The sequence below is a fragment of the Apteryx rowi genome, unplaced genomic scaffold (assembly GCF_003343035.1).
Source record: "Apteryx rowi isolate R43461 unplaced genomic scaffold, aptRow1 scaffold_4, whole genome shotgun sequence".
In the NCBI taxonomy this organism is placed as follows: Eukaryota; Metazoa; Chordata; class Aves; order Apterygiformes; family Apterygidae; genus Apteryx; species Apteryx rowi.
In genome coordinates, this window is record NW_020450529.1 from 6,655,003 (window position 1) to 6,671,073 (window position 16,071).

Sequence of the window (16,071 nt, forward strand, 5' to 3'; positions counted from 1 at the left end):
ACTGGAACAAAACACTGCCACGGGCTCGTGCATGGTAATGACCTGATTACTGTGTGTCTCCGTGTTGTATGTGATAAGCATGCCTCTAACGGACACTAATTTATTAGCCGTGTTCTGCCAAGGAAAGCAGATGTTCTATGAAGTATTTCATTGACTTGATATTTAGGGCAGATTTGCACTGATTGCTTCCTATTAATTTTCCTGATTTTTAGGATTAACTGTAGAGTTTTGAGGCCTGTGTATAAGTTGCCTGTCTCTATTCTTGTTCTAAATACAGTGAAAAGCTGTAAGAACGGAAACATCAACAGCAGTGGAATGACATAAGCTATTTGAGAAACACTTGTTTTGAATGTGAGACACCTTTATTTAAATCAAGGAGGATGCTTCTGCAATAGTGGGCTGCTCCTTCAAGAAGACCATTAACCTCTTCCCCTCTCAGAGGGTTTTAGCATCTATTGGTAACAGCATTTCAGCATCTGCAAGCGCGCTCTTAAATGCAGTGTTGCACAAGTAGTGCGTGCAAATACCTCTTGGCACGCACACTTGTGAAGGAACTCGGGCAGAAGCTGCATGGTTACAGGCAGCAGCAAGGACAGAAATACAACAAGTTTGTGAAACTGATCTGTAGCAACAGGAAATGTAGCCAAGCTGCAGTATTGCCTTGCAGGGGGGCAGAGGGGATCGTTTTTTATATAGTATGCTCCTGATAGAGGCCAAGAAGCAGCATCTCTCCCTTTTGTATTTTGCTGTTGGCAGAGTAGGCTTTATCTCATGGTTGGAGTACTGTATTTATCATTTTGAGGATGACTGGTTTCATTTGTTCCTTGGGTTTTCATTTGTCACTTTTTTTCATCACAATGTGCTCATCATTTTGATGCCTTTCACATTTGAGCGTTTTGGGAAAGGGGGAAGAGGTTTAAAGTCCCTTAAGTTGCTCAAACTAGTGGAAACTTTCTAATGACCGCAGCAAACTTTGGCTGTGGTCCTGTAGGAATCAACGATGATGAATAAAATACAAGTGAAAGAGTCCCTTAGATTTGCCATCCCCTGCAATGAGAAACACTAGAATAAATGGGGAAAAGGAGAATTGCATGGAAAGCGCATTGGCACTTGGCCCTGAAAAAGCAGTTGCCTGCAGTGAGGGAGAACACTTGGGCTGTTGCTTTGCCAGATTTTTTTACTGGCTCAGCTGGTGGGGCTTACATGAAAGTCAGTTGATGCTCTGCAGGAGCCAACTTTTTCTTCATATCTTCAGTTCATGGGACTATTTTAGGAAGGTGCCATGCAACCCAGAGAGCCTTTAGGCCTCCGGTTCCAGGCAGTATGTTTTATCCCTAGCCCTTTGCCAAACTTTAATAGAGCCAAGATTTCAATGGAAAATAATCAGCAAAGGGGCATTTGTACCAACTTGCATTTAAGTAAGTTCTCTCCAGCCTGTCCTCATCCTAAAACATGACTCCTGTGAGTGTCATATTTGAAGATGGGTCTTCAACAAATACCTGGCCCTGCCTAGCTGCTCTGTGAGACAAGAAGCGTGGGGAAACCCTGAAGTTCTGTACGGGGATTTTCTGCCAGGCCTCCCTTCTGAGCTGCCAAGGCAGGCTGTGCAGTGACGGCGAAGACGGGGTGCGCACTGGGAATCGCCCTGGGGAGGTGAGACGAATCCAGCAAGGTGTTGGTAGCACAGAGTGAAAGAAATAGCTGGCCGCTTCACTGCATTGCAAGCTGTTTAACATTGAGCAGATACTAGCTTCTGTTAAGGTTAATAGCAAGATAACAAATGATTTAAGGCAAAATTTTGGCCCTATTAAAGTTAATGGCAAAATTCATTGACTGCATTGGAGCCAGGACTTCAGCCAAAGGATCTGTTATGGTTTAAAGATTAGAAAGGAGAGGCAGCAGGTCTGGAGACCTGATCTGTTCCCTTTGAAGCTGGTGGAAGCTGTGCCATTGCCTTTGAAGGGAGCAGGATCATGTCAAGCTGATCACGTCCGTGCGATTCAGGCTGCAGAGCCACAGCTGGGCAAACCAAACAGAAGAGGCATCATTTGAGGGTCTTTGCTTCGCACCCCTCGCTGGCAAAGGAGGAGGACAGGAGGATGACAAGATGAGGCTGGACGTACAGGGAATGGGATAACGTGGCTGAGGACCCACAAGGAAGGCAAGAGTTCTGGATGCATAAACCAGCTGGGGGAGGCGGTGCAGAAGCAAGCCGGGGGGATGCGTTTCCCTTCCCCAGTGTTACAGCCCGGGCAGGGGTGGGAGAGTGGACTGTTCCCAAAACTCCCCCTGCCCATCTGTGCCTCCTGCTGCGGGACACCTGGTGATTGCCCCTTCTGTGTTAGGGAGGACCAATGGGTTGCAAATGAGCTCAGAAGTAGTATTTTTCAAGGCGTTTTTGAAGACCTATTTGGATCTATTAAAAAGTTTCCATAGAAATGCTGGTATAAAACCAAACTCTTGTTTGTTATTTTTGGGGTTATTTCGTAAAGCTCTGAGTGATTCCCTGAGTGTTGGACCATGACTAGGCTTTGTGCTCCCAAAAGACACGCTAGGAAACTCTGAGGTCATTTAAAGTGTTATAACTTTTTTTACAGCTTTTTTCCCCCCTCAGCTGCACACAGGCTCCTTCCTTCCAGAGGGGCTGGTTGGTGCTGCTGTTTACGTGAGATGTGCCCAGTTAGGGCAGCTCCATAGTGCGTTACGTGCTTGCATCTTATTTCTTTTTTTAATCAGCCAGTGCACGTTCACAGGCCAGATGAAAGCTGTCCAGTTGCATTGAAGTCAGTGAAGCAATGCTGATTTTATACAGCTGAGGACCTGATCCTAAACGCCTTTATGACTGAAGAGGAAGAAAAACCTATTCTAATTGCTGATGAAAATCTGAGGTCAGTTTACAGGCTTCGACAGTAAGCTTTAAAATCTTTACAGCCTTATGAGTTACAGAAGAGAGGTTTGGAAAAATCCCCTTGCAGGAAATTGCTGCTGTAGGTTTATAGTTAACTGCAGCTCTAGGAATTTTGAGATGAAATTCTCATTTAAGGACTACCTTGATTCTTTCCTGGGCTCATACACCTGCAAGACACTAACTAATATGTATGAATCACTAGCCCAAAGACCAAGGGACTGGGATTTCTGCCCTCTTTCCCCCCACAACGCAAGCAAGTGGGAATATTGCTCTTTGCTCTTCATTACCCTTAAGATTTTTTTCAGTTCTCTGACTACTTTAGCCACCATAGAATATGTGCCTGTTTCAAGAGTAAATGATCCAGTTTTTACAGTCGTGCCATAATGACGTACCACAGTCTACTTTCTCTCCTTTAAAACCGCATGTTTAAGGATTTGTATGCTAGCTGTTTATTTAATCAAAATGGGTCCCTTTTATCGCTCATCAGCCTATGCATCTGTGCAGTTTATTTTCTCTGTGTAAAATATCTTCTGGACCGTATTCACCTGGGCAGTGTAGTTGAACTTCATGTGGTTACCTTGAGAGGAGCTTATGGAAATAACATGTACAGTGCTGTGCAGCTGGGACCAAATTCCCTATTATTCAGGTATTTTCCTGGAAACCCCCCTGTGGGCACTTAGTTATAATTGTGCCTGAGCAAAAGGATTTATTTTGAGAGGAAGAGAAGTGGGGGAAGGTTTTCTATTTCAAGGAGATTTCTCAGTAGACAAACTTCAGCCTCAATCTTGAAAATATTTATTGTAAGTAAGTCATTTGACTCRCAAGAAAAGCCTCCTTGATGTCAGCTGCTGAAGCTGGAGGGGACCCTGTGGATGTCCCTTTGCAGATGGCAGTAAATAGGCTGTGTGCGGGCATCCAGCCACCCCATCTGTAAGGCTCTGCAGGATCTGGCAGGAGAGGGACGTGGCGTTTGGGATATTAAAGATGTGCCATGCTGAACTGGTGTTTCTCAAAGCTTAGGGCAGGGTGTAGTGGCCTGGGTGCAGACCCTTTGGGTCCCGTGCTGTCCCTCTGCAAGCCATGCTTGTCCGTCAGTACAGCGCATCTGTGTCTGTAGGTAGCTGAAGCCCCGAATCGTCATGCCGCATCCCAAATGAGAGCAGCTGGGACACATGCACAGACCRAGCATTTCAATGGTAGAAGTAGTTACCAATTTTGTCTCAAAATTATACGAAGCTTATTTAAAATCCTCTCTTTGGCCATGGGGTTGTTCGAGGGTTTTTTCTGGCTTTCCCTAGTAGAGAAGACTCCAGACCATTTTAAAACAAAAAAGCCATAAAAATAGGAGTCGGTGACAAATATGGCTAGTTTGGCCGTGGATGGGTCTCTAATTTCTCCAGTTCTGGGAGAGAGGACATCTGGTCTGGAGGGAGTGCAACACATTTGGTTTTGCTTCTGACCTGAACCCTTCATAATTTCCCATTCCTAAACCACGTTTCAGGAGATGTTATTGTCAGCCTCCTTTTTTTCTTTTTTTCCTCACAAGTTTTTTTGGAGATTTCCTGTTTACACACTATCAAATTACTTTTTTATTTTTTATTTTTTCCTAAGTTGATGACACACGTGGATGTCTAAAAATACTGTGTATAACAACTGGCTTCAGATAGGGAGGATGTTACTGCTGAAGAGAAACAGCGTAAATATCCTGCAGGGTTTTTCTTCCAAATAAACATTCAGGCTCAGGATATCACAGGCAATTGGTTTATGTAGCCAAGAAGTAAGCTTTTAAAGGACTGACGTTTTGGAAAATCTGCTGCTGTAACTTTATGTGGAGAATTTGTCTTAATTTTTGTGTCACAAGCGAGATGGAGGAAAAACTGCATTTTCCTTCTCTTTTCACTGAGTGCTGTTCAGTGAACGATATTAAAGGAATAGAAACCTGGACTGGTGCCTCTGAAGGTTTTCAAGACTTATTCAAAACAAAACTTTGCCTTTTTCCTCTCATTTCATTAGAGCTCCCAGCTACGCTGAAACCCTTCTGAATATTTTAACCTGCTGTAAGAATTACAAACTCACCCTATGCTTTAATTTTCACACGCTCGCTTTCTGCAGGAATTTTGTGTTCCTTCTCCCTTGTTACGTTCCTTTTCTATTGGCAATCTGAATAAATCACTTTCTTGCTGAAAGCTTGCTGTCGTTACCTGCCTGTAAGTTAGGAGGCCTGCAGAACGGCGGTAATATCATCACATTGCATTGGATAGTGTTTTCCTCTCCTTTTCATTCCTCTCTGTATTTTTAGTTGCATAAACCTGGTTTATGCTGGTTACTTGTGCACAGAGCATACAGATGACTTGGAAACCATAAGAATGCAACATCCCTCTATCTCAGTATGGCTTAGCCAAAAAAATTAGGCTCTGCATTATGTTGCTCCACTAATTTCCTATGGAGAATGAGATGAGATATAGGGGTATTTAATGAATTTTATGCTGCTACTTTAGCTAAACATTAATAGGCTTTTAAAAGTAACTGCTAAAAAGACTAACATGGGTGCATGTTGCAAAAATATAACAAAATTGTTCATTTGCACAGACAATGCAAAATCAACGAGAATAAGCTGAAAACATAGATGATATATATAATCTCAAGACTGTATTACTTACCTCTTAACTGAGCCAGACAGCTGTGCTCATCTTGTGATTGATTGTTCCAGCTAAATAGAAAATCAATTATATTGTTCAGATTAGCAAGCACTGGGCTCTTTTAGGGCTGGGGAGCCAAATCCTGGTCCTTTCACAGAGCTGGAGGAAGCGGACCTAGCAAGCGGATGTGTGGCTATTAAATCATGCTGGTGTCATTGGAGGGGTTAAACTAGGCCTTTGGGGGCTTCAGAGCAGCTCTGTGAGGAGCCTCCTGGAGATGACCTCTCTGGGTGAGGTTCCTCCTGTAGCAATGGGCTTGTGTCTCTGCAACAGCAGCTGAAGTGATTTGCTCCTGATTGCCTTGGAAAGGAAGGCGAAAGCCAAGAGAAGTGCGCTCTCCTCCAGTAGGAATGGGGTGGGGACACTTAGGGTGAGCTGCTGCCTATCTGCAGGAAGAAGGGGCTGTTGCTGGTTGCTGAAGCCTTGCAGCTGCAAGGAGAACCTAAGGGCAGAAGTTTGGATTGTCCCAGTTGGCACCGTTTTGGTTAGGGCCTGAAACCTGCTAATGCCAAGCTGGTGGGTTCCCCCAGGTGTGACGCAGCGAGTCCTGCATCGTGTTGCCGGCAGCTCTGCCCTGCGCTCCCAGCTGAGACAGCGTCTTAGCAGGGGCTTGCCTGTCCGGTGAGCCGGTCCTGCCGCAGCGTTTGCATGCAGGGGCTGGAGGGGTCAGGTGGAGGAGATGGATGGGTGCACACAGTGCCCTGGAAGGGCTCCAGGCTCCCACCTCATTCCCTGAACCAGAGGCAGCACCGCGTGTTTAATGGGCATTGATGTCCCATCCCACCACACACAGACCATTCCCGCGATGGCATGGTTGGCGTGGTCCCACTGACACAGGCACCTCTGGCTTCTGGGGTGCAGGCAGGAGAGCACGGGGGAAGGCTGCAGCTTTGGGGTGGTGCTGTGGAGCCCCAGAGAGCCCTGCAGCTCGGCACATGTGCCGTCTCGCCCTGACTCCTCCTGTAGGAGGCAAATCGGGTGATGGACATGGGGCAGCAAGGTCTGACTGGGAGCAGCAACGGAGCTAATAGATTTGCCAGAATAACAACGTTTCGCTGTGCTTTGTCGCCGAACGCGCTGGCATGTTCTGTAACTTTTTTGGTTTAACTTTCTAGTAGTCTGGGAAGCAGCTGTGTGATTTCTTTTGAGATGGAGTCTCAGGTATTAAATATTATCTATAGCAAGATACTGATGCAATGCTTAATTTCAGGAGCTGGATTAGTTTAAGTGTTTTTTTAATTAGCTGCTGGAAGAAAATTAGGGTTGGTTTTTGTGTGCAGGCTATTGCAAGGGCTTCAAAAACATCTGTTTTGTTTTAAAACCAGTCCCATAGTGAGCGTGTGACTTTTGCGCCATGCAGGCAGGACTGCGCGGGGCTGACTTGCTGCCCGCGTGTGCTGTGGGGAGCGTCGCCGAGGGCCCGGCGTTCCTCCGAGGTGCTGAGCCTCTGCGACTTCTCCTGACTTTGAGCAGAGTTGTGAGCGCTCGGCACTTCTGAAAGGTAGACTCTTCTGCTCTGTCCTTAAATTTTCTCATCGATAAAATCAGGGATAATTGTATCTCGCCTATCTTCAGAGGTGGCATGAGGTTTACTTTACTTTTAAAGTACTTTGGRATTACCTTGGATAGCACAATAGAAGCACAAATTATGGCTGGTATTTCTTTTATGTTTTATTCTTCCCAGCAACCTTTTTCTCCTTAGCAAAATGCTTTGTGTATGTGGTTTTTTAATAATAGAAATCTCTTTTACTTAACAATGGACAACTGAGGCAATTAAAATAGAAGTGACTAATGTGATTTTGCTGGKTGAAAGCTAAAGCAGCTAGCAATGAAATAATGGCAACCCTTGTGCTATCTCAGAGCAACAGATGGAGGATGATTTAAAAACACTATTAGATCAGACGCTTCGCAACAGGGGCAGATTGGTAACAGTATGTCAGAGCCAGAAATATGCACCACCTTGAAGGGTATGTTGATGAAATGATTAATTGATGGTAACGTGTGACTTATTTATGAACATGCGGTGGCAGACCTTCAGTTCCAGGTAACAAACAGGCCTGCGGTCAGATCTCCTGATAGAAACTCGCATTCACAGCAGTGCAAGAAATGAAAGGAAAAGAGGTATTTCTTTCGCTGGGACTTGCTCTGCAAACGGTCCTTTTACTGGTGCCGCTATTCTGGTGAGCGGTGTGATGCTGTATGTTTAGCAATGACATAATTTGCTAGTCTTGGTGCTACAGGTAGTGTATCTCCTTCTTTCCCTAAAGAAAACCGGGCAGGAGATGGAGGGACGCTTGCAGACGTTTGCCTCTCTGATCTGTTAGCAGAGCTGCTCTGGAGGGGGCATCCTGATGGGTTTTAGTCAAAATGAGCTCGGTTAGTGTGACGATAGACCTTTGTTAATTTGGCTTCTCGTGGCTGAAGTAGGCTGGCTGGTCGCAGGAGAGGCTGTGTCTCCGCAGCCCTGGCCCTGTAAGCAGCCGTGCTGTTAAAGGGGGGCGACGCTCAGGGCAGCGAGGGAGGCGTCTCTCCAGTTGTACTAGAACTGGCTAGGGGGATTTGGGGCCGGATCCTCCACCGGTGCGAACGGCTGTAGCTCTGCTGGTCACAGCATTGTTACGGTTGCCCAGGAATCAACCCGGGTGTGAAATCAGCAACGGCTGTGTGCGTGGTGGTGTGCAACTCCTTTGGGGGCCCCTATCTAAGCAAGCCACCCTCAGCCTCTGTTTAGAGCTCAGGATTTATGGCCTGCGAGACACTTGTRCTGTCAGGAAAATGAGTTACTCTGAGGCTGTGAGAATAAATATAAAAGCCAGGTTTCCTTTAGTAGCTCTAGGCTTTGGAGAGTTGCAAAGCTAGTTCTCTGCCTAAGGCAGCGAGACCCCCAGAATTAGAAGAGATTTTAAATAATGTAAAAGCTTTTGTGGAAATGTATTATGTTTCAAAGGACAGATATTAAAAGGACATAATGTGCAGCTATTTCTGGGTTGTCCTGCTCTTGAAGAGGGAGAGAGAAATTGTTTGCAGTAGACGAATGTGGCATGAAATGGAACCAAGGCAGTCCAGCAGTATCAGAAGCTGCAGATCTCATCCTCTCCTTAATCATTCAGTTCAAGCATTTGTCTTGGTACGTGCAGACACATGTATAAAAGTCCTATCAAAGCAGTGACTTGTAATACTCGTGAGAAGTTATCCAAGTGAGAACTTTTAATGCGCCAGTAGACTCGATCTAGAACAGAGACCGGGACCTGTCAACAGACTGCGTTTAGGTTGATTCATCTGCAGGAATGGTTGGGTAGGTGGAGACTTCTTAGGTCCTCGCTTGTCTCTGTGCAGCACCAGAGCAAAAGGCCATTGCTGCCACTTATGGCTGATAGTACTAGCCAAACTGGTTTAACCTCAAATTAAAATCTAACTCAAACTGCAGCTCTCTGATAGCATTGATGTCACTTTTATCTGATCCGGAGAGCTGCTAAGCACCCTTAATTACAGTTTGGAGTTGATGGGAGTTGAGCGCACTGAAGCAGCTCCCTAGACCAYGTCCTTGGAGAAGGACGCTTAGCTATTGTGCAGAGTCAATTCAGTTATCGGCACAGATTAAACACTCGCTACAGCGTTGTCCTTGCCACTGAGCCGCGTGTGGTCCTGTGCAAACAAGAGCTTGTTAAAGCTTTAAAGCAACAACCCCAAAGGCAGATCATCTTCCCTGTCTTCACCATGCTGTYGCTCTCTTTTCAGATGACTGAAGGCAGGCACTGCCAGGTTCAGCTCCTCGATGACAGGAAGTTGGAACTGCTGGTTCAGGTAAAGACCCCTCTTTCGGGTACCAGAAGCATAGCTTTGCCCAGGGAGGACTGACTTTCAATCTGTTCTAGCAATGCTCCACGTAACTGTGTCACTTTTAGGGACCTGAACAAGTTATTAGAGCTTTGACCATAGCCGGAGTCTTAAGCGGTACACAAGTCCCATTTAGGAAGGAAGAAGTGTTTGGACTCCAAGGTCCCACGGATTTCTAAATGCTTAYGTTACTTCTCACATGGAGATTTAAGCTTCTAAATCACATAGACATCCRTAAATACTTTGCTGCCTCTGTGTGCTGCTCATTATCCCTTTGGTTACTAAAAAGGAAGAGTTTTTACAGTTGTGGCYAGGTTCCCTTGCTCATGTTCGTGTTAGCAATGCTATTGCTGGGTAAAGCTGTAAGYGATGTTTGAAGAAAAGTTGTATCTCTTACTAGAGATGCATGTAAGCCCTTCCACAGACCTGCATTAACAGTAGTATTTCACTTGGGCATTGGTACAAAAGAGGCAACATTTGTTATTAGTTTCACATTATTTCCCTTTTTGTGTTTGGAGTTTACATGGCTTTTGAAAAAAAAATAAAAATAAATCTGTGCTCTCTAAGATTCATAGCGTGTATCAAATGCACCATTCCAGTGGTGGTGGCTTTTGTAATTTGGAAGGGCAGAAAAGTCTGCATTGTGGGGTGTGTTTTATTCTCATGACAGAACCTAAAATACTAATTTGTCTAGAACACAGTATCCCCTTAACTGAGAAATCCCTCTTGTTGTAAGTTCAGGAAAGCCTGAATTGAGGCCYTTCTCCCTTAGTAAGGGGAAGCAGCAGTCAGTCTATTCACTTCAGGTAGGGGCTTAACAGCGTAATTGCCTCTCCATGCTCTGAAGGCTGGTGCGGCTCCGTTGGGACACACCATCCAGCTGCCCTGACACCTACACAACCACTTGAGTATCACACAACAAGGCTTTTACCTGCTTGACTGTTTTCGCTTTTGTATCAGTGTTTGCAGCGAGAACTTTTATTATAAAGAAAAAGACTGCACTGAAATGATTTAAATGATTTTGATTCTTCCAATAGCCCAAACTTTTGTCTCGAGAGTTACTGGACCTGGTGGCCTCGCATTTTAACCTGAAAGAAAAGGAGTATTTTGGGATAACGTTTATAGATGACACGTAAGTACATTAATTGATTTTAAACAGCTGTAAGATTACTGCAGTGTGAAACCTATCCCAGACACTGTGGCAGCTCAGCATAATGGAAAGATGACTTCTTTTAAAGAAGAAAGATTTTTGTTTCAAACAGTAGAAAATATTTCTRGTATATCTTCCTGATGCTTTTACTTCTCATGTTTGTCTCACAAGGTTGAAAAATTGAACTCAATAGTTATTTCCCATGCAAATGCCCCCAGCTTTCCTACTCTGCACTTTTAATAACAACAAAAAGAGGATTTGCATATATTTTTGAAATGAATCGCTTTGCACATTAGTCTCAAATCCATTATTGATGAGTCTCTTAAATGCTAACTTCCCTTACAGCAGCAAAGCATGAAGTTAGACAACCCCTTAACTTTCCTCTMGCTTCTCTATTACTTCTAGCTGTCCAAGCTATTTTGCAGACTACCCAAAAGAGCTGTAAAAGCAGCACCAAATTTTAAATGCATAACCCTCCCTTTCCCATAGCTGCACAGTCGCAGCCACATTGTGGTGCTGGGTGCAGCCCAGCGTCGCCGCTGATGCAAGCGGAGCAGCTGAGGAAGCTGCTGCCCATCGAGTTACGCCCTTAGCCGGCCCTTCCTGCCGAGGTCGGTGCGATGCTCTAACCATCACTGGGGCACTGCAGAAAATCCGCTTCCGCTGTATTAACCCAACATCAGCCGGGTTAATTGAAATCTCGGCTATTTAGACTGATGTGGTTGGCATTGCACTGAAATGTTTAACCAGGCTGGTACTTCCCCTGCGGGAGGTGTTACTCTGCAGCTCCCCCAAGCAGCAGCAGAACTCCTTAGGATTAGGATGGGGGGGGGAATTGTGTCAGCAGCTCACGCCTGCAGGCGCAGTATTGCCTGCGGGGGAAGAGCGCCGGTGGAGATGCCCCTCGCTGGTTTGTACCGTGGCATTAGGAGCCACTTGCCTCTGGAGCTCGTGCTGGAATAGTGTGGGTTTTTTTTAAAGTTATTCTCATCTTGGGCTCTCATAGTATATTTTTGCCATATTCTTGTTTTCCGCTGTTAGAAAATGCTTTCTTCCAGTTTTTCTTCTATAAATACCTTGAGGACGCTGTTTACACTTGGCCTTTTTTCCCCAGAACAACTGTCATAAAATTCTTCTGGGGTTTTCTGGTTGCTGGCACTCCCTCTCGCCRAGCTTCCTCGGAGTGCTGCCAGGGCCGTCGGCTTCCCCAAATCGCTGGGGCACTCCAGAGGCACCCCCGGGTGCCCAGGCCCGGGCTGGCCCTGCCGCAGGCCTGGGTGCCTGGTGCRAGCCTGCTGCCTCTGGAGGGCACCCATGCTCTGCGGGCTGGCAGCCCCGGGGCAGCATCTCACAGCGGCAGCAGCYGCCTGCGCTCCCCCTGCCGCCCCAGCATCCGGAAGGATGCTCTTGGGCTTTGGGGGATTTTTCTTTTCTTTCTGGCTTGCTTTCTGTTTAAATCCRGGCAGCTGCTGCCAAGGGAGCTGTGTTTTATACACCTCCCTGATTGAATTAGTTTGCCTGCATTAAAGCCCTCTGCTCTGAAAATGATGTCTTGCTTTAAGCTGGACCTGGTAGTTATTAAGAATATGAGTAGTCTGGGATATGGCAGCAGAAAGCTGTGTAGTCTGAGTGTGGGCAGAAGAGAGCATGAGATCAGTCTCTGAGGTACACAAACTTTGCTACAGGCAGATCCTTAGCTGCTATGAACTGGAGTGGCTGCGTTGAAGTTGATGGAAGTCCCCCCATTTATAGCCAAGGAAGGCCTTTCAATACTGCTCGTTTTTTCCTGAGTGCCATCCTGTGAGTTCTGTGCTGCAGCTGAAAATACATCTGTAAAGCCTGTCCAAGAGTGAATTATGTCCAAATGTAAAAGTTAGGGCAGGAGGAAACGTTTGATCAAAAGTTTGCCTGCCTTAGTGAGAGCTGAGATTTGCACTTTTTAAAGTAGCCCTAGGAGCAAACACGAGCACTGAAAAAAAAAATGCTTCCATGTTTCTCTTTCCCAGTTTTTAATAGACTCCCTAATTTGTTCCTGCAGAGGTCAGAGTGTCTGGCTGCAGTTGGATCACAGAGTCTTGGATCATGACTTGCCTAAGAAACCGGGTCCGGCTACTTTGTTCTTTGCAGTTAGGTGAGTAATTGTTTCCATAAAATAAAAAAAAAATTGCCAGTTTGGTTTATTTATCACCACAGTTTTTGTTTAAAATAACTGATTACTGATTTGATAAAGGAAATAAGTCAAAGCAATATATTATTTTTAGAAGGAGATTAAGTCCTGGATAAGTGCTGCTCTCTTTTGTATTTAGCTATGAAATAAGGTAGCTTGCAAGTTGTTACTTTTTAAAATGTTATTAGGGCATTGTTGGTATCATTTTTTGTTTTGTTTAAAACCTACTTTAAGTATCTTGTTTGCTTGATTTGTCTTTAATAGTGTTAAATTTTATTACAGTTTGTTTAAACAATTATACTTATTTTTCTTGTTTCTATGTTTACTTAAGGTTTGTCTGTACTTGAAAGGGATYGCTGATAGATTCTCTGCTCACGTAGCTTAAACCATCCCCCAGGAGAGAATAAACTCCCTGGCAAAGTGGTGATTTTGGCCAATGTAGTTGCATTACTTTAGGGTTTTTGCTGGCAAAGCTCTCCTGGTTGGGATATGTTTTTGCAGGCCCTTACCTGGCAGAGCTGTGCTGGCAAAAAAGAATAAGTGTGGTATTCTTATTATTGCTGGAGTTTTTGTTTTCTTTACAGTCTATCGGGAAAATGAGAGCAAACTGACCTCGTTCACTTTTCATAGCTTGATAAATTTATGCGTTGTGTGTTTAATCACTCAAAGCACTTCCAAAGCAGAGCCTTTCATGTAGTTTGGTAGGTTGGCACCAGCACCCTGCCACGTCCTCTGCACCCTAGTCATGGAGGGAACAGTTCCAACAAACAGCACTCTGCTGAATTCACGTTTATTTGTGGTGGAGCTCATAGCTTCTCTTCTTTCTCCCTTCCACCCTTAACAGAAGGGGAAAAAAATACGCTAAAAAAAGCCAGTATTCAGTGTGTTTAACCTACAACTGGACATAGGCCTTTTCGTGTGCTCTACCCACTGGTTGCTGCCATGCCTTCACTGTGAGATTGTCACCTCCTTACATGCAATGATAAAAAGTGGGGAGGTTAAAGGACTCTGGTCATTCTGAGAATCATCTCAGCAGATAACACTGGTCTCGACTGCAGTGACTTATGCCAGAGGTTAAACTGTTGCCCAGACCATCTCAAGAGTGAAGACCCTAAGCAAGCTGTAAAGGCAGCTGTATTACTTGAACAGTTGTTTGGTTGGGGCCAGTGATGTTGGGTCACRATTTTGGCTTTCACCACTCTCAAATGCAAGATAGTCCTTTACAAGACGGGACATGCAGAGAGCAGGGCAAGAGTTAATRCGTAAAGAGTGGGCTTGGAAAAATCATCTTCTAGAAGTTAATTTTAAGCCTGACTACTCTGGGGTYATGGGATCCAAAACAAGCAATTAGGAGCCATGGAAGTGAGCAGTGAGTGAGAAGTCTGTTCAGGGCAAAAGCAGGAGGATACAGAAATAATTAGCGATGAAAAGCTATCTGATCCATAGAAAATGGATATTCCTGCAGAAATACCTCTTCAAAATCTGCAGCTTTCTCTTTTGTCACAACCTCTTGGATAAGKAAGTGACTCAGAGCCTTTGCTCTGTGGCATGTGCCTTGGGTGGTTAGTTCACAGGCACTTATCTCCTGTGAACACATTTCACTGTCATAGTCTGTCTGTCTAGACTGTCATAGTCTATTTTTTTAATTAAACTCTCACGTGAGCCACCGAAATGTGCAGAGCACCACTTTGCGCCCACAGCTCGGATGGAAAAGCACAGATGGGATGGAAGGGCACCACTTCCTCGGCGGGCTGCACGTGCTGGCCGCAGGCAGTGCCTGCACGGCCACCAGGCAGTGGGGAGAAGACGGGCAGGAAGCAGCTTTAATTSCCCTGGGCTGGGCGATCTCCAGCCCTGTGGCGATAGTGAGAGATGCTGCTGCAGGGTAGCCCTCCGGTTGTCCTGGGAGCTGTGGTGGTTTTCGACTACAGGCTGCACCAGAGGAAGGATTGCAATAGCCATTCTGAGCCTTGGTTTGCAGCACCCACAATTTGCCTTGCTGCCTAGAAAGCAGCTTTGTGTGTTTTAGCATTTAATGGCTCCTGGAAGGCCCTTGCCCTTGAATATAGGTAGTCATCAGTGTTCAGTTTTTTCCTCTAGCCAAGGTCTGATTTAGCAGCTCTGCTGTGCATTGACTCATCCAGTCTTGACTCAGCCTGAGTAGGTACTTGAAATAAGATCTTGGAACTGAAGGGAATATTCCAAGAAGGAAAATGAATCTAATAGCAGAATTTGAGCTTAATATTCCTGTGRGTGGGAGCTGCAGGTTAAAATGAACTTTTGGCAAACAAACATTAATTTGGGATCAATCTAGCTCTTTGCCTAGGTCTCTTGTGACGACTGTCAAGATTACCTAACTCCTGTTACGTGCAGGATGCTTAGGACCTTTCTAGAGCAAGAGCCTTGCTGTTTGCAGAGCATTTTGAGGATGAAGAGTGCTAATTTAATGCCAGGTATTGACCCTATTTATAAAACCATCTTCAACTATTTTTTTCTGCAACAAAATTTCAAGGAAAAGTGATGCTTCAAAGAAAGCTAAACTGTTTGACGTTGGTGTCACTGAAATTATTCATTTTTAATAAATTTAAAAAAAATGCAGTTTTGGTTATTTCTATACAGAAAACAGCTTCTCTTTGCTCATTTTCGCTTCAAGGGAGTCGGAGCTTGAAGTTTAGAGAAAAAGTTACTTGTGCTATAGCTTGGTTGCTTGACGTCAAGCGACTCTTGTTGAGAAAGAAAATTTACACGTACGGTTTATACTTCAGAACTTTTTCTTTCATTGATGCGTTATTTGAAATAGATTCAACCATGTTTAGGATAAATACAGTTTCACAGCTATTTTCATTTCAGATGTAAGCATAGCAATACGGGGTGATAAGGCACCATTCTCATAAGAAGTGGCAAATGCGCAGCAGCCTCAGTTCTCGGTATTTTTCCGTACTGCAATGACCAGCTTCCATCAGCRGTACTGGAAGCACGGGGGGATCCCCAGCTGCCTGCTTATGCCCCTCCTATGGCTCACAACTGCTTTTGCAGTTCAGTAATGAAATACATGATGAATCCTTTCAGGCTTTAATTGGTTTTCTTCAGTTGGTGGAAAATTAGTCCAATACAGAAGTTTTCATATGGTACATGCAGCTGGTGAAGAGCTGTATGATGTTAGGACTTATAAAAGCATCATTCTAGTTTAAGATGATGACAGCACCAGAAATAAAAACAGAACATGTGCTTTATTGTGTTGCCAAACATGCCTGTCATCCCTTGAACACCCTTATCTCTGMGGTCCAGTGTTGCCTGTCTGTACTGTGGT

The 16,071-nt window shown here is 44.9% G+C and overlaps 1 protein-coding gene across 1 annotated transcript in view; it reads left to right on the top strand.

The window, feature by feature from the left end:
- The window catches only part of FRMD4B (FERM domain containing 4B), a 126,958-nt gene that overhangs the window by 48,808 nt on the left and 62,079 nt on the right, over positions 1 to 16,071 (top strand). The window contains exons 2-4 of the mRNA XM_026074947.1: positions 9,346 to 9,411; positions 10,482 to 10,576; positions 12,633 to 12,725. Coding sequence (XP_025930732.1) covers positions 9,346 to 9,411; positions 10,482 to 10,576; positions 12,633 to 12,725 — 254 coding nt within the window. The remainder of the gene's footprint in view (positions 1 to 9,345; positions 9,412 to 10,481; positions 10,577 to 12,632; positions 12,726 to 16,071) is intronic.